Consider the following 22670-nt stretch of genomic DNA (forward strand, 5'->3'; position numbering starts at 1 on the left):
TCCACAATGGAGTCCTCCCAAATGTGGGGACAAGTGGAGGAGAGAGGTACTTTTTTTGGAATGTGTCAGGGAAGCCACCTGGCAGCACAGAGACAGAGGCAGACACTGAGGCTAAGGCTGGAGGTCTCAGGCAGAGTTTTGAAGTGCTGTTAATCAGAGCTGTCTGGCCCAAATATCAGTAGTACCTTTAAGAGTATGTGCCCAGACTAACTTCCTAGTAAGAAAGGATCAGTTAAGGCAATAAGGAGGAGGGAGCCAGCAGTTCAACACTGAACTGCTTAAGGTGTAGGCGTGAGCTCCAGAAGAGAACCTAGGATCAGACTTTCCCAGAAATTGCCAGCATACATTCAGAGCATTCTCTGGAATCCTTAACAGAAGTGGGCCTACAAAACAGAAGAAGTTTGGTCATTGTTTATTCTTTTTGTGATACTCTTAGTAGGTTATTGCATAATTAATTTCTTTACCTACTTTATTCAAGCACACATGGATGCATTTAAGATGCCTGTCAGTATGTGCCCATCAGCAGGGATGGGAGACAAGAAACCTCAAGGAAAGTCAAGGATTTGACTCAGGTCCATATAAAGAGAAGGGAATGTGGGGTCCTGAGTTTGGAACAAGGAGGGATGCCATTCTGTAAAGGCTACATGTCAGGCTTCACCTAGGTTCTGAACAAGGAGGTACGCCATTTTATTAGGACCATATGTTGTAGGCCACATACTAGGCATTCTCAAGCCTATTTCCATTAACAACGCCCCAAGCTACTTGGACATAACAGGTAGCCTATCTGGAAAGGACAGTAGAAAACAGCCAATCATTTTTAAGATTGTCAGAATCTAGAAAATCCCTATATCCCCTCCCTCTATAATCCGATTCATGACCTTGGGGCAGAGTTCTCCTGTGAGAAACAACCCTGACTGGTCAGTTTGAAATTGTTGGTAAAAGGATTAAAGTTTTGTTTAGCTTTACAAAAAAAAAAAAAAAGGAAGAAAAGAAAATCAATCAGAAGCAACTTTGATTCATTTACAAAATGAATAAAATCCTTGAGCTTTTTTGAATGAACCCTGACTGATATAGTCGGACGTGTTATGTAAGATCATATTTGATGAATTATGATCAGCTACACACATTCTTAGTGTTTTAAAAATATTGTGAATTTGAATCCACAAATTTGCTGCAATGAATCAGATAAGTTCCTGTTCAACTTCAATGAGCTACATTTAGGAACAGCTTATGAACAATATCGAATAGTAACTGATTATATTTCAGTTCAGTTGATTCAAACACTGATAACCATTTATTAACTTTTATTGGCTATTCTTTATTCTCCATTTACCACCTCTTTAATTACTGGTACTTCCTTCTTCCTTTCTTCTATCCTTCCAAGAAAACTGTAAATATGTGTCTCAGGGTTGTGTTTCATAGGGAACCCAAATCGAGACAGACTTGTACTCAATTTCCTATCACCAATATCACATAGGTAAAAAGTTGAACAAACGATCCATTTTTTTTTTTTGAGGGGGGTCACACCCGGTAGTGCTCAGGGGCTACTCCTGGCTTTATGCTCAGAAATCGCTCCTGGCAGGCTCGGGGAACCATATAGGATGCCGGGATTCAAACCACTGATCTTCTGCATGCAAGAAAAATGCCTTACTTCCATACTATCTCTCTGGCCCCAAATGACCCATTTTTTATAGTAATACAGATGCTTAAGAAAAAAAATGGAGTTTAGGCACAGTAGATTAAATTTTTATTTACTTAATTTATTTTGGTTTTGGTTTTTTGGGCTACACCCTGTGAAGCTCAGGGGTTACTCATGGCTATGTGCTCAGAAATTGCTTCTTGGCTTGGGGAACCATATGGGATGCCGAGGATCTAACCCAGGCCACATTCAAGGCAAACACCCTATCACTGTGCTATTGCTCTGACACCATCTATTATTTACTTACCTTTTAACTTAAAACTTTTATTTAGTTATCCAGAAGTTAGTATGCATATTTTCAGTGCTCTATACAGACATTCCCTAACATGGCAAGTTTTTTTTCTTTTTTTTCCTTTTCTCTTCTTTTTTATTTCTTTTTTTGTTTGGTTTTCCCAATAGTGAAATAAGAAAAAAAATAGACTTGATAATACTTTCAAGGCCAACTAAATAAGCATTATTATACAATTCAATTTATGGGACACAATAAAATATGTATACAACTTTTAAATGTTTGCATATTGGGAGAGAAGGGGTTAGGACAAATTCCCATTGTGGGAAAAGTAAAACATAATAAAAGGGTCTTAGTTTGGCCTTGAAGGTAATTTTTCTAATTAACTAGTAATTTTTTCCTATTTAGTTCTCTATTTTTAATTACTTTCTTGATTATGAAAGTGAGAAAAATATACTGACGAAGAATTTAGTGATTATCAGAGTTTACTTAATCACTTTGAACATCTGATTTTTTTTCTTTTATTTTTGTTTGTTTTGGGGCCATATCTGGCAATGCTCAGGGCTTACTCCTGGTTCTGTATTCAGGGATCATTCCCTGCAGGCTCAGGGGACCATAGGGTTGTTGGGAATTGAGACCATGATAGTCATGTTCAAAGCAGGTGCCCTACCTGCTGTATGATTGCTCAGACCCCAGTAAGCATTTTCTTAACATTTGTTAACATAAAAATATTGCAGATAAAAAATAGGAAAGGGACATTTGAATCCAATCAGTCTGCTTCTAGAGTTCAATCTGCACTATATTGCCTCAGTAAATTTTGCTGTGACTTTTTAATATTTACTGTAGGAATTAAAAATGTTGTAAGCATGGAAATATCTTGTTCACTCATAATCTTACTACCTGTAAAATGAAAATGTTGATCCACTAATAATGACATGATCTCTGAGTACAATTTAATTTCTGTTGTTTGGGTACCTATGATAAAATTTCTATGACTAATCATAAATGGGTTATATTATTGCCTCGAAGATAATTTTTTCTAATAACTAGAATAAATATCCTTTTTAAGCTATTTTTAATTACTTTATTTTAAATGGGGAGCCTACCCCAGTGGAGCTCAGAACTTTCTCCTTGCCCTTTGCTCAGAGGACCAGAGGTGGTGCTAGAACCAACTGGGGTTGGTTGCATGCAAGGCAAATACCTAAACCTCTGTGCTAAGTAGGATATAAGACCAGGATAAAGTTAATCAGTATAGAACAAACCAAAATTGGAATAATCACATATGTACTCTATTATTCTGCTGTCACCTAAGACAGGAAACATTTCATGAATCTTAAATGTTATTTGAGAAAAATGACTTTAAATGGTTCCCTACCATTTTATTTTATAGCATACCATTATTAATTTTACCAATTACATATTTTACCTAATAAAAGTTCCCTAATTTTGTCGCAATTTAAACAGAAGAACAATAAATACCTATGTTTACATTTTTTCCCACATCTAGTTTTCTCTATAATGAATCAAGCATTGTTGCAAATTATCTAAAATGAACACTGATTGCTAATCCCATTTTTACTAGAATGTGTGACAGTAACAGAAAACATATTTTTAACTAGATGGAATTTGTGACATAGAAACGGCGCAATAACATATTTTGTCATTATGAAGCTTCAATCATTCTATCTAATTGTTTTAAATGACAAAAGATTTATATCTACAAGAAATATAAACATTTTCTGATTACTGCTTCCTTTAAAAAAATAAGAGAAACCAAGCATTCTCCAGAAAGCTACCTTCTTTCCCCAAAAACAACAACCACAAATACCATAAGTGCATTAAAGCTACTAATGAGGCCATCTTGGATCCTTGGGTGAATTAGAAAGTATCATTCACTTTGAATAACTTTGCGAGACATTAATCTAGTACTAGCATGGACTAAGATGGCGGAGTCATTAGTTTTGTATATATTTTTTTAAGGGAGTACATACAAAATTCTATTTACCATTCTCTAAAAGTCTGACACATTTTTTTCCCTATAGAAATATCTTAGAAGCATCCATAATAACCACCGTTAGGTATTTCTAAAGGCCTTTTCTTTAGCTTTTTCTCCTTTGCCTTTTAAAAATACTAAGTAGCACCACCCAGAGTGAATAGTAGCATGCATGAAGCTTTCTTTTCCTTTGAAATCTATTTTGTCCTAGTTATGCCATTACATTTCATTTAGCGTCTTTGGTCTCCCCTGGTCACTAGGCATTCCTGCTCTTAATTTATTTAGCATAGTAATTTCCCAAGGTTTAACCCTATGAATCCGTTCTGCTAGCTATTTGACTGATCTCTCTTTTTCCAAACTACAATTTTATCCCAGGTTTCCTTTTCCAAAATTTTCTCTCATTTTACACAGAATTTACTATACATGACCTAATGAAAAACACCTCAAATTCTGCTGATCAAATTCAAATCTAGATTCTTAACTTCAAAGGGGTTTTCTTCATTATTTTTCTTTTGATCATTTTTGACTTATATGTTTTCAAATGTTTGGGAATTCAAGCTTTTCTAAAATCTTGTCTAAAACCACTTTTACTTATCCCCTTTCTTCATCAGAATTTTTATTCCTCTTAACATATTTCGATCATCTATATATCATTTTTTCATTATATATCAAATAAGTACAGTTAATTAAATATATAGCAGAGTAAATAAAATAAAAATATTTTATGTGAAAATCTAATTTCAGTAATCTAAGAATAATAATTACCTCCTTCATGAAGTTTATTTAGGATGATTATATAATACAAAATAGCTGAAGATGTCTAGTCAATATTTTACATACTATAGGATTGCAGTATTTACCTATCTAGTCATTCATTTAAAATTATCTATTCCTTGAAACCTAGTCTTTCCATAAATATTTTTAAAATCATAATCCTTCTCTTCTCCTGTTCTACTTTATCTCTCATTTGACAAGCTTTATATATTAATGTTTGGCAGTTGGCATTTCCACAAGTGGGTTTTCTTCAAATATATTAAATTCTTCAAAATAAGAAGAACACTAAGTCTATATCTCCTCAAATTTTCAAATGACTTAATAGCAAATTCACACATTATAAACAATACTACTGTTCATTTTTACCACAAATCAAAATATTAGGTAATAAAAGTTTAATTCTCAGGGCCTTGCATGTGGCTGACATGTGTTTCATCTCTAGCATCCAATATAGTCTCTTAAGCCTTTTAGGAGTAACTTTTGAGTGAAGACCAGGAGTAACCCCTGTGCTTCACAGAATATGGCTCAAAAGTAAAAAAAAAAATGTATTGTTCTCATAGTAAAATGACACATTGTTATATGTAAATTCCTTCTGCTCCAAGTAAAAATAAATAATTGTGCTATTGTAAAATACTAACACATTTCCGTATTTATTACAAGTACATAAATATTTTAGAAATTACAAATTTTAAATTGGCATCTCACTCATAGTTGATAATCTGGTAACTTTGATCTGTTGCTTACAGGATAATTGCTTTTGTTCAATTTAACTTGGCAATAGAGTTTTATTGTCTTGTGTTTATTGTCTATAAGTGGAATAGAAGCTACTGACTGCTCTTATTTTATTTCTAAGATTATCATCAAATCATTGGCACTGACTGTGACATTTTAAGAGAAATGACTTCTTAAAGATTTCCATCACCAAAATCTTGCTAACTCAACTTGTTCTGAAATAAGACTTCAAAACAATCTATAGAAATTCTAGATGTTCTCATGGAGATAATACTATAACATTTTAAAGCATTAAAATGTGCCATGGAAACTGCAGCACTAGCATAATTGAGATGGTGTCCCTTTCTCTAAAGTGCTCATGATTGTGACAAAAGTGTATTATGCAGCCATCAGGAGAGATGAAATCATGAAATTTTCCTATACATGGATGTCCATGGAATCTATTATGCTGAGTGAAATAAGTCAGAGAGAGAGAGAGAAAAAGATGCAGAATGGTCTCACTCATCAATGGGTTTTAAGAAAAGTGAAAGACATTCTTGCAATAATTTTCAGAGACAAAAGAGAGGAGGGCTGGAAGTTACAGCTCACTTTATGAAGCTCACCACAAAGAGTGATGAGTTTAGTTAGAGAAATAACTACATTAAGAACTATCCTAAAAATGAGAATGTATGAGAAAAATAGAGAGCCTGTCTAGAGTACAGGCTGGGGTGGGGTGAGGAGGAGGGAGATTTGGGACATTGGTGATGGGAATGTTGCACTGGTGATAGGGGGTGTTCTTTACATGACTGAAACCCAACCACATATTTGTAATCAAGGTGTTTAAATAAAGTATTATTTTACAAAAAGTGTAAGACATTTGGTGTGCGGATACAAACTTATCCTGATTCCTTTTTGGAAAAAAGTAAATGTTGTACTGATGTGATAAAAACAGAGTAGCAAAATCTTTCTTGCTCTGCTCTAGAATAGTGTTTTTGTTTTTTAGAATAGTGTTTTTTAAATTGTTTCTGGGAGACTCAAACTTTTTAGGAGACTATAGCAAGGGCAGGCAATATGTATAGTAGGGTGAGTGTTGAACAAAAACATCTGGTAGTTCAGACATTTTTCCCCAAGTTTCACCATTTCAGTGATTTATGTTTCCTATATGGACTTTAGGATCAAACTAACTCTTGGAAGTAAAATTCTGTTACTTAATTTTACTACAATGATCGATAACCTTTGTTTAAGAACCCAAATTAAAATCTGTAAAATGAATGTGCAACTGTATAATGGTCAATAAGCATTATTATCCAATTTCTCTAGTTGCCTTTAGTTGAATTAGTAATGTCTTCAGAAGAAAACGATGAAGCCAAATTCTGTAATTTGAGGGGCTTCTCAAATTACAGTTAGCAATGGATTATGTAAAATAAAATATTACCCAATATCTACCCAATCCATTGCTTTGTCTTCTAGTCTTGTTACTCTCTTTCAGTTTAGGAGAGAAGAATGTTTTCAATGTTTAGAAATCTGTTGCTGCTTACATCTGAAAGTCATCTACTCCTATGTCCCTTGGTCCCAGTGAGTGAAGTAGGTAAATGGAACTTACAATCTGAGAGAATGTGAGAGATCTTGTGGCTAAATATGCAAATAGGAAAAAATAATTCAATAATTGGCATCTGTATTGATATTTTCCCCATAATAGGTCACTTGCAGCATTTTCCTTGTTGGAGGAGAGTTAATCATCATTTGAAAATATTCTCTCAGGGTACAAGGTGAGGTGTTAGATGTTCATATTAGTTTCTTGGCTATTTTTTGGAGACTGACAGAATTCTTTCCATATATTTAGAACTCCATAGAAGATTCTATTTTCTTAAAAAATAATAATAAAAGAAAACCAGTAAAAGAAGTCCCTTTCTCATTGTATCAATGCCAGCTCTGTAACTATGTATTTCACAGTGATTCAGTTAAAAATTTTTATAGAATAAAACTGAGAAGTAAATAAATGCTTTCTTTAAGTTTAATAAGCACAAACTCATTTCTTACCTGAATGGGTAGGCAAACGCTACATCAATGCTGAGGTTACTTTCCGTCTTGTTGACACAATCCACACTCAGCCGCAGGGCTCCAGAATAGCCACCGCATGTTGCAAATGCAAAGATTGCAAAAAGCTGTGGAGAACAAGGACATACAAGAGCAGACGGTTAGTTAGATGCTATTGACTGCATCAGTAAGAACTTATTAGAGTTTAATATCGAAAACATGAGATCCAAACAACAACAGCCAAACTTTAAATATTCTGTCAATGTGACTGGCTGGGAAGGGTTTGGGGGAACTGGAGAGAAGTTGAGAACCTCTTTGGAAGGAAATTGACACTGGATTGGTGCAAAACATTATCTAAAACTCATCTATTAAAAAGATAAAACTCATCGATCAATAACATTTTAAAGCATAGTTCATATTTAAAATGAAAACTAAAATTGTAAAGAGCTTACTGTCTAGATAGTGAAGTTATTATTCTTCTGAAATCTGGTGTCATATTTTGGTAAAACTAGAAAATGAAAGTCAGGATGATGATGGGGACTAGGGAGAGTTTGTCTGAAAAAAAATTTAGCAGACTGGGATGGATGGGCATAAAGAAAAATTAAACCTAAGATCAAAATAACTTCGTTATGTTTGTAAAGAGCTGTCACACGTTGCAGAATAGAAACATAATCTTATTTCAAGGGAATTCAAAAGCAATGATCTAAGAGATTAACAACAGATATTTCCAGGTTGAAAAAATTTGGGGTACCTCCTTCATTTCTTCTTTTTTTTTTTTTTTTACTACTATGCTCTGCAAGAAATGTGTTTCATCTTTTAAAATAATAAACTTGTTGGTTTATTTTTGGGCTATATCCAGTGGTGTTCAAGGGTTACTCCTGGCTATGCACTCAAATATCACTCCTGGCATGTTTGATGGACCATATGTGATGGTGGGAATCAAACCCTGGTCAGTTGCATGCAAGGCAAAGATTCTACCCGCTGTGATATTGCTCGAGCCTCCAAAATAATATATATATATATATATATATATATATATATATATATATATATATATATATATTTGGTTTTAGGGTCACACCCGGCAGTGCTCAGAGGTTACTCCTGGCTGTCTGCTCAGAAATAGCTCCTGGCAGGCACAGGGGACCATATGGGACACTGGGATTTGAAACAACCACCTTTGGTCCTGGATCAGCTGCTTGCAAGGCAAACGCCACTGTGCTATCTCTCTGGGCCCAATAAAGCATATTTTTAAGATGGTGTTATATAATGTTTGTAGAGCTCAACAGTTGAAGGGTATGTTAGAAAATCTAAGAGGTACTATTTTAGAGCCCAAGAACTCAGTATTTGTCAACTTCAAACCTTTCTTTGGAGCACAAGATCTCAGAATTATTGTTAAAAATTACCTGTTTAGAAGTTAATGTCTTTTTTGTACTGTTTTTCACTTTTTGGTAATAATTCTAGTGTTATTACAAAGCACTGGTTAGCATTTTGTACATTACTCATCCTGCTATAGAATACAAATCTCTAAGACCAGGTATAGATAATTAGAAGCAGGAACTCAAAGAAATTTGTAAGGAAGAACAAATATCATGGTGGGTGTGGAAGAACAACAACGGAAAGTAAACTAATCTGAAAATTTACATCTTTGTTTTGACTAAATTCAATAGCACTTGAAATTAATTACCAAAGACAGTCAACCAAATGTGCTTACTTGTGCAGACATACTTGTTCAATTTACTTATTTTCATTTTATAACTCAATTTCTTGCAGTAGCTTAGGCTCCTTGCTACGAATACTGTTCTACTAAGCAAAGCAAGAGATGTTAGGATATGGCCTCTGAAGGTGACCATGGGAAGGAAAGTGGTTTAAAATTCTCAAGTCCTTTGTATCATTTTTCTATTTCTGAGGTGAGGTGAAGTGTCTGTATAAAGCAAACTCCTAATGGAGGTGACAACATCAGTAAGTCTAGTCAGAAAGTTTAGAAATCATTATTTTTATTATTCATAACACTTGTCATCACAACAGTGGTGGAAGAAGCCCGTCATTGATGTACTACTCATCTTTAACGAGAACAACTGATTAATGATTAAATATTTAAAAGGAATATTTTGTGAATTAGTTGTGTGCTTGTGTGTAAATTTTAAGTTATTAGCTTTAAAATAACTGTTTAAAATGTTAATAACTTTAACAAAAGATACAGCGGGTCTTTATCAAAAAATACATTTACATGTGTTAGAGAGTGTGAAACATTTAGAATATATTTTAGCACAGAATAAGTACACAATAAATGTTAGTAGTAACACAGCCCTTATGATGGGCTTGGATGATGGTGGATGGTGATGGAGGGACCTTTCTCTGCCATCCCAGGAGTCTGCAATCCCCTTCAGCAGGCGGGTATCTGGGTCCAGGAGAGCGACAAGTATAGAACTCACTCACAGGCAGGCTTCCAGAGAGATAACATCTTTATTTGCCCTGGCCAACATTGTGCCTATATCATAAACCTATTTAAGCCTTGACATTCTTAGCTTGCCCTGCCTCTTAACTCCTTTCAGCCATCTTTTCTTCTCTGACCTCTATCCAGGTAAATCTCATCTCCTTGCCCTTCTGGTCGAAGGCTTATCTAATCTTCCCAAAACCCCTTCCAGGAATGGGAGGGTCTTGCAGGTAAGATCAAGTTACACAGGAAGAATGGGGTTACAAATGTTAACAAATATTATTACTGTAAATAGATGTGAATGAGGTCCATGGTAAGATACCATAAGTCTTAATGTAGTAAATTTATATTTAATTTATAACTGAATCTTTATGATCACCAACCCCACTAAACTAACAGCTAATACAAAAAGATGATCTTTTTGATTTATTTTTATTCTAGTTTGTTTAGAACACACACAATGCCAGAATGGAAGGGAACCAAAAATGAACTATTTCGTGTAGATTTACTCATTTCTCAACAAAGTATGTTCTTTCTGTTAGCTCTCAGCAATGGTAATAATAAGATGTTAGTACTTTTCATTGCTCAATGCTTAAAAATATGAGTTTCTTTATATTATACAGGCTGTCTCAGTCCTTGTACCCTCATTGGGCATATCTTGGCAATGTCTTTAAAAATATATCTTTCAGAAGAATAGAGTGATAGCTCTGTACTGGAACTTTGCAGACCCCCTTTCCAAAACAAAGCATCCTTATTTTCAGAATAGAGATATTCTCTTTAGCTGAACAACTGAGAAAGTTTAATCATATGGAGAATGTATTTTGTACAGTGCCCTCCAAATTAAAGCAGATGTGTTTTGTATTTCACATGTGAGCTTTCCTGTGGAATCAACTCTTGGAAATATGAAGAATAGGGGCATTTCATAATGACCACTATTAGAGGCCTAACCTAGACCAGTTATTTATATTACCATATATTCTCTTGACATCATGGTATGTATGTATTTGTGTGTGCATCTGCATGTGTTATGTGTGTGAGAGTGTGTAAGAGAGGGAGGGAGAGAGAAAATTAAGTTTAATACCCCTTTAATGAAGTAGTGGTGTAATGACTTAAAATATTTTAAAAGAATCAAGTTAGATTTGAAGGACATAAAGGCCAGCATGATTATTTTATTCTTAATGTATATAATGTATCCTTGCTTTTCATTTTTATCTCATATTAAAAGAAATTTTACCATATAATAAATTTAAGATAAAAGATAATTATGTACTTAGCTAGTTCAAAATGTTAGCTGCAGGGAAGAAGATTAGATCACACAGGTTACTACTTTTTCTTTAACTTCCATTGAGTTCTGAAAACATAAGACATTGTTCTTCAGTTACATATGATTCCTATGGGTTTTCTAGTTTCATTTCTCTCTTCCCCACAGTCCCCACTGATTAAAGGAAAATCATACTGTGTGACTGACATCAAATTCACATGGGTTTGGTGAGGATTAAATAGATAATGTCTGTATTACACTAAAAGAGTAAGATCCTGCTGAGTTCATAGCTTATTATAGGAATAAATGATGCCATATATGGAGAAGTGGAATAAAATCATTCACAGCATATTATTCAGGAAATAGTCTCATATTGAGAACTGAACACTCATTGGCAAGGATTGAAATTCTCTTGGTGTTGTACAGAAGTATAAAGTGAGGTGAAAACTTAGACATATGTCCATACTTTCTTTATCAGAGGTTTAGAGAGACACTTGTAATGTGTCAATTGGTGGAGAACAGAAAAATAAAAAGCCTGAGAAAAGATGAAGGTCCCTTCCCACAATTGAGCTTAAAGTTGGAGAGAGAAAGAGTAAGAGGGTGTATAAATAAACTAACTATAAATTGAGTAATTGGTTTGTTACAGACAGTTCCATCTGAGGTTGTCACATGTAATATTAACCTTTGAGGATGAATGAAAAAATGTCACATCAAGGGGCCGGGCGGTGGCGCTAGAGGTAAGATGCCTGCCTTGCCTGCGCTAGCCTAGGATGGACCGCGGTTCGATCCCCCGGCGTCCCATATGGTCCCCCAAGCCAGGAGCGACTTCTGAGCGCATAGCCAGGAGTAACCCCTGAGCATCACCAGGTGTGGCCCAAAAAAAACAAAACAAAACAAAAAAATGTCACATCAAAAGCACTCTGCTCAAGAGCAGATCGCTCCGCATCTAATGAAACGAGAGGATGCTCCACATCATCCTGACTTCGATGAAAGAAATGCATAGAATCCAGAATCTTTAAATATAGAAACCTAATACCAACAACAGCTAAACTGTGAAAAAGTTTCACCGGGACCACGGAGAATGACTCGGGTTGAACAGACTGGTATGTCTGGAGCCCAGAGTTGGTCTTATGCCAATAAACTTCTGGGTTGAGGCCTTCTTGTAATCAGGCCAAGGATTTTTTTTCCCGTTTTCCCCATATTTTTCTGGGCCTATGCAAACAACGGCGATTGCCACTGTCACACCTTTACTAATTTTTTTTAACACTTATCCTTTAAGAAAAAAATATCAGTTTACAGATCTTAAAAACAAATCACTGTAGTAGAATGCCTGTCTCGAATACAGGCAGGGGATGGAAAGGGGGAAGAGGGGCATAGGGAGGGGGAAATGTTACACTGGTAAAGAGGGATGTTCTGTTTGTTACTGTAACCCAACTATAATCATGTTTGTAATTATGGTACTTAAATAAAATAAAAAATAAAACTACTCTGCTCAGAGATAATCAATGAAAGAAATATTTGCCAAGTTTTGAGTCAATAGAAGGCCAACATTGGATGGGAATAGAGAGTATTTGTCACAAATGATTCTGTGTACATGAGCATATGAACTAAGAACATATGTAAAGCATTAGTAAAGTCTTTGTTTTCTTCTTTCCACCTCTTCTTCCTTTACTTATTCCATCTCCAAGTCCATGTCCACTTTTTATTTCTCCCTTTCCTCCTTTATATTCTCATATTATTGCTACTAAGCTAGGGAAGGAGGAAAATTCATTTGTTCATAATAGCTAGATCATTGCTGCAACAAAAATCTCCTTTCTTGGATATTTGCAGACTTGCTATTCATTGCAGCACTCATACAATTGCAGACTTAGAATAAAACTAGATGTCCAAAACAGACAAGTGGATCATGAAGATGTGTTATATCTATACAATGAAATAGCTGTATTGAATGATGCAATCATGAAATTTGCTGCAACATACATGGAACTAGAAGATATTATATTAAATGAAGTAAACCAGAAGAAGGAGGATACATTTAGACTGATATCACTTATATGTGGTATTTAGAATAACTGTATGGAGAAATGTAATGGTTTAGATGAGAGTTTTCTGAACACTCTTAACCCCAGAGAGGAAAGAAGTATAGTGGAGGAGAAGAAACACAAATATGAAATAGTGAGGGCCAGGGGCCAAGTGGTCTCAGGTACAATGATGTTAAAAAAGAGAATTAAATATCCAAGCCAAAGTCTAGAACAATGAGATCATGAGACCCAAAGTTCAAACATTAAAACTTAAAATGAATCTGTTATGCAGGAGGTTTAGGCATGGTATACACTCTGGGAATATTGGTGGAAGGAAGTCAACACTGGTGTTCCATTGGCTCTGATACATTGCATGCCTGAAGCCCAATTATGAAGAACTTTGAAAGCAACAATGGTTTCAATAAAATATCTCAAAAAGAAAAACAATCAAATGAACAAAATAAGAAGCATTCTTAGATACAGGGAAAAGAAACTCTTTTTTATAAATTCCTCTAGTTAGTGTTCTTTTTCTCTTCTGTAGTACAATAGGATAAACTTCTTTCTGGGGGCACCACTTGGGTAAATACTGTCAACTGTCAAAGGGCCAGTCTTACTTTTCTAGGAATATGTCATGGTGAGTTAATACTCTGAACTCATTCAAGTTTATCTTGTGTGTCTCATAAACGCACTCATTGCAAGTTCATTTAACCAACCTTCCCCTCTTTCTTTTATTCCATTCCCTTTCTTCCCCTTACTTCCCCTCCCATTTTCTTCACCTTCTATATAACTGTAGCATTAATCAGATGGAAAAAATTTTAAAGGTTCTGGGAAGAAGTTGTTAAGAGTTATAATTACTCTAGCTTTACAATTTTGATCATTAATATTAGCAAAAGGAAGGGTTATATGTCTGATCAATGCTTAGCCCAGCAAGACTAATGGTGAGTCCTAGACAGACAATAAATCTCACCTTCTGGGAAATGGAAAAGATGAGGAAGCATTCTTTATGAAGCTATTATGGAATAAGAACTGATGTGGGTCCTAAAATAACCTGTAGGAAACAGTGTGTGGGGAGTGGAGAAATTAAAAAATAATTAAAAATTTCTTTATTTAGGGTGAACCCTTTATTAACTAAAAGCAACTTGATGATGAGAAATGGTATTTGTGTGTATATATTAATATTTTATTCAAACTCTGGACTCTCTTCTCCCTCAGTTATCCCTGTTTTTTTCCCCTGATAATTTCGTGTTCTTATTCATCTTCCTATATTGAAGGCAAAAGCACTAACTAAGCCCTAGTAAAACTCTGAAACATCTTTGCTTCCATTTTTTCTCAACAATCAAATTTTAATCAAATCTGACACATTATCTTTCCATCTTTCCATCATAGTCTAAGACAACCATAAGCAATATAATAGCCACTGGTTCAATTATTGTCTGCCCTTGAGTTCATAAGACCAAAGTAAAACCTACAATAAAATATCATTTTACTGCTGTCTTGTTTGATCTACAACTGTGTTTCTAGCAACAAAATATTAATTTCTAGTGAGAAAAACTAGACAGCAAATAAAAAAGATAAGAATAATTGCATTGAATTCTCGGAACAAATGAGCATTCTGAAACCATAATTGGCACTTAATGATTTCAAAGATTTTCCCCAGAAAAAGAGCAAGCAGTTTCCTTTTTAAAATTAATGAACTATACAAGGAATATCAATGATATTTTTGTATTAATCCTTCTGATTAATTTGCAAGGAATAGTTGAAATCTATGTTAATAGTATAGGAATGAAAATGAAGCTCAGATGTGTCTGACACTGAGGTCTGTCTTTCTGATTGAAGTTAGAGACATCTTCCAAAACCTGGTAAACAAGCCTATGCATGAAGGATGCCCGCAGGCCGTTTGCAGCCCTCCGTACAACATTTTGTGGCTCTTCCCTAGAGGAATCTTATTTTGTTTTGTTTTGTTTTAGTTGTTTGGGTCATTCCCCCTCCCCCCCCAATGTTCAAGGCTTACTTCTGACTTTGCACTCAAGGATCACCCTGACTTTGCCTCCTTCGGCCCCCAAATAAATTGAGTTTGAGACTCCTGCAATTTGAAATTGGAATCAAGTATTGTATTAGCGTCAATATATATGTGGTAACAAGCAGATCTACAGAAGATTTAACTTAGATTTATCATATATGCCCATTTCCGTAGTGTTCCTATTATAGTCAATTCCAAAATACCAAATAATATATCTAAAACTTGACTGGGAAAAGAGTGGCACAGTCAACTGTGCTCCAGAGTCTTTGATACCATGGGATTGTACTGAGGCAAAAATATGTTGATTTGTTCCTCTTATTTGTCTGTTGATTTGTTCCTCTTATTTTATTGTTCCTTTTATTTCATCTTACTGCTATTTGGCTTATTTTATTGACTTTTCAACTTCCAACAACTTCCATTATTGATTTTTGTCATTTGTTTAACCATTTAAAAGCTTAATTACTTAGTTATTGTAGTAGAAGCAAGTGGTATTCTGCATTATCTACCTAATTTACCCAGGAGGCCACCCACAGTTTCAAAGAGGTGCTTGCATATACCAAAGGCTTCCAACTCAAACATCTGAAATTCTTTGCTGAAAACTTTCATGGGCTGCAGATATGAGCTCTGTCTGTCTCGGAGACATCTTAAAATTTCCTGGGAACTAATTTTTCCATCTCTGCCAACAAATATGAAATGGGATTTGGTGAATAAAATTGATCAGTGTCTTTGCCCCACTGTTGGGAAATTTTGAGGTGTGCTCATATGTTACATAGAGGATGCCCCTTGAAACTGAGTCTTAAACACACCCATAGCAACACTTGATCATTAGCACATCATTGGCTAGATTTTCTTCTTTCTGAGATTTATTTCCATCATGATTCCTGGTATGGCCTCTCAAGTTACTTTTTTTTGTCAAATTAGTGTCTCATGATCTTCTGTTGAGAAATTCACTTAGGACAGTTATTTAACATTGATGATGTACCTGTTTTCAGGCTCTCTGTTCCTTTGTTTATATTCATAAAGATAATGGGGACTGAAGAAATAGTACAGTGAATGAGGCATATGCATTATACACAGCACCCCACCCCATATGGTCTCTGGACCTGCCAGTAATGATTCCTGAACACAAAGTTTGAAGTAAGCTCTGAGCGCAGACAGGTACAGCACTCAAATCAAAATAATAATACTGATGATGATTTAACACTTCATAGCCTTTAGCATTTCTCACTCATTTTTTTTTGTTTTTGGCTCACACTCCAGTGCTCAGGGGTTACTCCTGGCTCAGAAATCTCTCCTGGCAGGCTCTGGAGACCATATGGGATGCCAGGATTTGAACCACTGACCTTCTGCAAGTAAGTCAAATGCCTTACCTCCAGGCTATCTTTCCAGCCTGGCTCTTCTCAATCATTTTATCTCTCTTGCACTAGCTCTTCAAACTAAGTCCTTAAAAGTAGGAAGTAAAGACTATTTACAAGTAGTTTTCTTTGACTAGCCCATTTAACGTTGTCCTCCTGGAATCCAGAGCAATAGGAGGTGGGGCACTTGCCTTGCACATGGTTGACCCGGATTTAATTATTGGCATTCTATATGGTCCCTGAATACAACCAGCAGAAACCCCTGAGCATCGCTGGGTGTGGCCCCCAAACATAATATATAAATAAATAAAATTGGTGTCCTTGTTGTAAACCACCTCACCATTGTCCACATCATTCCTTGTTTTTCTTTTGAATAAAACAAGATATTTAAGAATCTTTATTTGTTATTCTTGATTCAATTATTTATGTTTTGTTGGACCATTTTTTTCTTATTACTCATTCTCTACCACCTGACCCAGTTCTTAACATGAAGCAGATTCTTTTAAATACTTGATGGCTCAATAAATATAGTTCCTTCTCATCTCCAGAGGATTTTCTGTTTGTAAAAACAAAACAAAACAAAACAAAAAAACAACAAGAAAATAAAATACGCACTGTGACAATGTTTTATATTGTTATAGTAGTAAATGGGACATATTAAACAAATTATTATACATACTTGCAGAGTGGAAGGAAGATAAGGAATAGCTGTTGAAAGAGAAACTTAAGTAGAACCAGAAAAGTATGGAAGTTTGATTGAGGGAAGAGCAAAAGAGTGCTCTATGAAGAGAAAATGGAAATTCAAGATATTCAATCAAGTTGTGGTGTATCAGGGCTATGCAGTTGGTAATCCTGGAGAAGATATTGTCAGGTTGGAAAATGGGAATGCCTTTTCCAAGATAAAATCAGGATATGACTTTGGTAGGCTTTAACAGGGTTTCAAAAAGTACAGTCCCTAGTCCATATTTAGAGCACACCTTTACATTTAAGCAGTACATGAGTGCATAAATGAATGCAGTGAAAGTGCAGACATGTACTGTTTTCACTGTAAGGGTTCTAACAACAGAGATAATATGGTTCACAAACCAAACATTTACCGTTTGTTCCTTATAGAAACAGTCTACAAGGGCAAGAGAGCCAATTCTGGGGTAATACAGGGCTAGTAAAGGATCTAGTACACTGACTTTCCATGTGGACAACCCTGGTTTGAACTCTGGCATTATATATGGTTCCCCAAGCAACATCAAGGGCGATCTTTGAACATGAAGCAGGAATAATCCTAAGCCCCACTTGGTATGTACCCATAATTTTTTTATTAGAAAAAGAAAGTTTAGGGGTTGGAGTGATAGCATAGCGGTAGGACATTTGCCTTTCAAGCAGCTGACCCAGAACAGACCTGGGTTCGATTCCCAGCATACCATGAGTTCCCCTGAGCCTGCCAGGATTGATTTCTGAGTGCAGACTCAGGAGTGACCCCTGAGCGATGCCGGATATGCCTCCTCACCACTACAAAAAAGAAAGAAAAAGTTTACCATTGTGAAGAGAACGTAATTTATGAAAAATTGGGGTTTCAGTAGAAGAGGTGCATGTCAAAACTGCATTTCAGAAAAGTCACACTCGTTACTGTAAGCAGTAACTATAATTAAAATGTAAGAAAGGCTGGGATTGGTGTCAAAGAGTGAACAGAATCCACTTCCCTAGTCAGCAAACCCTTTGCCAACCGACCATCTCAGTCACTTTTTTAGCTCTTATTGTATGAAAAAAAGTTATTGACAGTTCATTATTTGATCAATTCAATGAGTATATCAGTGAATAGAGAAAAAAGATGAGAGAATGAAGTTCTTGATAGAGGTTATTTTGGCACTAAGGAACAGAAAACTAAACAATACAATGATTATAAAAACAGTAATAATAAAACAACTAAAATCGGTTCATTGTGTACGTTTCTTTAGGAACTACATAATGCAATGCTCTAATAAACAAATCTCTGGAGTAGAAACATAATTCATTTATTTGCAGCTTAGAAAACATGTTAAACTGCATGACAACATCACATAGTTTTCTTCGCATGGTATATGAAGTAATTGTGGCTGATATCAGCTGTGCCTTTCTCTTCTCAACTCATCTAGAGTTGGGATAAGCTTCTTAAGGTTTTCTGTCACATCAGTGCACAGAAGGCCAGGTGACAAGCAAACGAAGCATTCATAAGAGAAAGCCCTGGTTATCCAAACATCAAATTGTGTAGTTTAGCTCAGCAACCCAATCTTTCACTGTGCAGCTTCACTAAACATCTGGGAACATTTGAAATGCTGGATTCCAATTTAACTTCTGAAGTTCACTCTCCTTATTATGAACCACTTGTAGCTTATGGATCAGAGAGAGCTCCCTCTTAACACTTACCTTTTATGATTCTCTTGTACCAAAGAGCCATTTGCTCTCAGTATCCAAGAAAGAACATTTATGGAAACACAATTGCTTGTAATTATCTTAATATTATTCCTGAAAAAGGGAGAAATACAAACTGCCAGGATATTTCCTTGTGCTGAGTATTTGATGAACTGTGGATTTCCTCATACCTTACTTGCTACTAGAGATATCCCAAAATACAGATAAATGCTTCTAAATTTTAGTGTTCTATTTCTACTTGTTATTGTCTAATTTTACTTTTCTTTATAGTGTTTCTTCTGCTGAAATTGGATTTTTCCAAGGAAATTGATCAATCACCTCCTTAAACATCAATTTATGGTTATTGCAATACTCTAATCTAGAAGGCTTTTTGGACGAACGCTTGGAAATCTCCTCTGGGACATTCTTGTGAAGATAAAATTTGTAACTGGTTCCTGGAAGACAATACAATTGTTAGAGAACAAAATCCTATTATCAAATGGCTCCTGCAACCCCAAGCTGTAAGCCTCACTATTTTTGTTGTAGATAGCTTAGCTGTGTGTGTGTGTGTGTGTGTGTGTGTATGTGTGTTTATCCAGGTTCAGTATTTCCCATGATGGCTTCTATTTGATGCTATCTTTCAAAAAATTGAATATTGTGTCCACATAGCTGCTCATCAATTTGTATGAAATTCTATGAGGCAAAAGTAATCTAAGAGAATTGATACTTCATATTATTTTCTGAAGAATTCTGGCCTATAGAAAAACTCCAAATTATACAACAAAATAAGCTTCTGTCTTCATTTTCTTAGAACTATATAATGGAAACTTGATCAATAAATAAGTAAAGTATTTGGTCACAGAAAGATTGACCTAGAATATTTTAAACAAATACAAGCTTGTTTTCCATATATAGAGAGAAGTTCAGAATAGCATGGCTGTTGGTATTGATGATGACTGGAAGAGTAGCTTTAATTATTATTAACTTTGCATCAAAGTCACTTAATAATTGCTAACTCCATGGAGACTATACAGTGGGAATATACAGTGAATATGCAGCTTTTTGGGGCTTCATAATATGTTGAGGTCCAAGACTGTGAACGGTTGCCCAGTCAGATTGTTTCCATTGCCTACCATAGAAGTTTAAGGGAAAAGGAAGAAAAAAAATCAATATCCAATTCACTTTATAAAGGTATGATAGCATAGTCAATCCAATCAGCATCTAAACATTTCCTTTTCTCTAAACAGTTCATAAAAAGTCTTGTGCATTATGTGAAATGAACTATATTTGATAACTATTCATAAATCGAAATGGACTTTTAATTTCAATTTAACTTCCTGTCTTTTAAACTAAAAACACACAGTGCAATAGAAAAAATAAAAGCAATCCTTGCCTCAATAAAATGGAAATATTTGTGCTACCTCTTAGGGCTATTTCATCACGCTGAAATGCATTATTTTAAGAAGTAGAAAATAAATGGAATATATCAATTATCTACCATGGCTCTTTAATTTAAGAGCACTGCTATTAAGTGAAAAAGACTAAAAGAAAGTTTATTTTTATAAAATTGTTTATCTAATAGTGAAGTAAAGAACTATTTTATTACCATTTTACATTTTGTGAACCTTTTCATATACATTTTATGAAACTTTTATTGATCAAATTCATATGTTGATCCCTACCCCATGTGGTTATATCTGGAAATATTTCCCATAAACAATTAATTAGGGCTAAATGGAGTCATAAGGCAAAATGGGAACTGGATTTCATAGAAGTAATGTCCCTGTAACAGAGAAACTAGGCTCTCTAGCTCTGTCTCCTTCTCCTTATGCATACTCAGCAAAGAGATACAGGTGAGCAGATAATGACTTTGTAGTTCTTATCTCCAAGAAAAGATAAGAACCACCAGAAGGTACCTTGTTGGCACTTTGGTTTTCAACTGCTCAGCCTTTGGAATTATAGAATACATTTCTCCTATTTAAGCCACTAAATTTGTTGTACATTGTTAATGTGTCTTGAGCCAAGTAAGGCACAGTCCTTAATGAATTAATAGAAGCTAATTGCTGATGACTTAAAAAAAGAGAGAAATTGGTAGGAGAGAGGGAGAGAAGCTATGTACACTAATGAAAAAAGATGTGACCAGTTTGAAATATTATTTTGTTTTGATTTTGGTTTTTGAGCACCTTGCTCTACTCCTGGCTTACTCCTGGCTTTATGTTCAGGGATCACTCTAATCACTCTTAGGGGACATATGTAGGGCTTTGGATTGTACTCGGGTTGTTAAAGTTCAAAAAAACATCTTATCTGATGTTTATAATTCAAGCCCAATTTTAAATTTTTTATTTTTTTTATTTTTGAGCCATACCCATTTGTGATCAAAACTTACTCCTGGCTCTGCACTCAGAGATCAGACCTGGTGATGCTCAGGGACCACATGGGATGCCAAGGATCAACTGGTTTGATTGTGTTCAGGCAAGCACCCTATCCACTGTACTATTGCATTGGCTCAAATTTTGCAATATTCTTGATAAAAATATATAAAACATTATACCAAAATTGGATCAGGGATCTTTGTTCCACTGTCAATTTACAAAATATCTGAAGGAAATAAGCATGTCTATGCAAAATAATGTCCCAGGGGTAAAATTAGGCACATAGAAACATCGAGAAACTTGAATTTATTCAAGAAACACAACAGATTGCTTAAATATATGGAACAAAGATAGGAAACGGGAAAGCTGAAAGATAGGAGTATATAGAATGAAATCTTATCATTAAATTATTTGTTTTGCCTTAAATTACAGTGTAAAAGTGAATCAGATTACTGAGATATTTGAAAATTTATAGATTACAGGTGCCATGAATAATTTTTCAAATTAAAATACATGTTATGAAACTGAGACTTTAAAAACATTTAAAAAATACATTCCAATTTATTCATGAGACAAATGATCCAATGCTTAGAGAAACACTGAGAATAGGAATATAAATTGAACAACAGTGAATACTGTTTGTAGTTGGAACTAAGCAATGAGAATATAGAGGTAAGTTCTTGTATTTTTCTTTATATTCATATTCTTAATTTCCTTTTTTTGGTTTTTCAGGCCACACCCGTTTGATGCTCAGAGGTTACTCCTGACTAAGCGCTCAGAGATTGCCCCTGGCTTGGGGGGACCATATGGGACGCCGAGGATTGAACCGTGGTCCTTCCTTGGCTAGCGCTTGTAAGGCAGACACCTTACTTCTAGCGCCACCTCGCCTGCCCCTAAATTTCTATTTTTAAGTTTATTTTTTAAATGCAGGGATACTCCCAAGCTGTATTCAGGGCATTCTGAGGGCCCCTTCTGGTTATTATCAGTCAACTGGACTAATGGCTCAATGTGAGCACCAAAGATGTGATGCTGCTCAAGCTCTATAATATTGGTATTTATCTGGGCCAACATAGCAGTGTTTCAGGACTTAAATGACCAGACTCAGTGTGGTACTCAAGGCACTACTTGGGGCTGAGGATCCAACTGGTTTGGTCACAGGCAAGGCACGTGCTGAAAACACATGCATTAGCTCTCTAGCCCTGTAGTTAAGTTTCTCAATACTAGCATTATATTGTAAACCAATCTGAATAAGAATATATGAATTGACACAATCAATCATTTTAATTTTAACATGCACAATTTTATGGGCATTAAGAAAAGAACTGCTTTAGTAATCATAATCAAAATGTTTGAAGGGAATGCATTTTTTATGGAGC

General features: G+C 35.1%; 1 protein-coding gene across 2 annotated transcripts in view; it reads right to left on the reverse strand.

Annotated features, from left to right (window-relative positions):
- Nucleotides 1-22670, reverse strand: part of SYNPR (synaptoporin) — a 360846-nt gene that overhangs the window by 120520 nt on the left and 217656 nt on the right. For both annotated transcript variants that reach the window (XM_049777116.1, XM_049777117.1), the window contains one exon: nucleotides 7447-7571. In XM_049777116.1, coding sequence (XP_049633073.1) covers nucleotides 7447-7571 — 125 coding nt within the window. The remainder of the gene's footprint in view (nucleotides 1-7446; nucleotides 7572-22670) is intronic.

Source organism: Suncus etruscus, chromosome 7, assembly GCF_024139225.1.
Source record: "Suncus etruscus isolate mSunEtr1 chromosome 7, mSunEtr1.pri.cur, whole genome shotgun sequence".
In the NCBI taxonomy this organism is placed as follows: Eukaryota; Metazoa; Chordata; class Mammalia; order Eulipotyphla; family Soricidae; genus Suncus; species Suncus etruscus.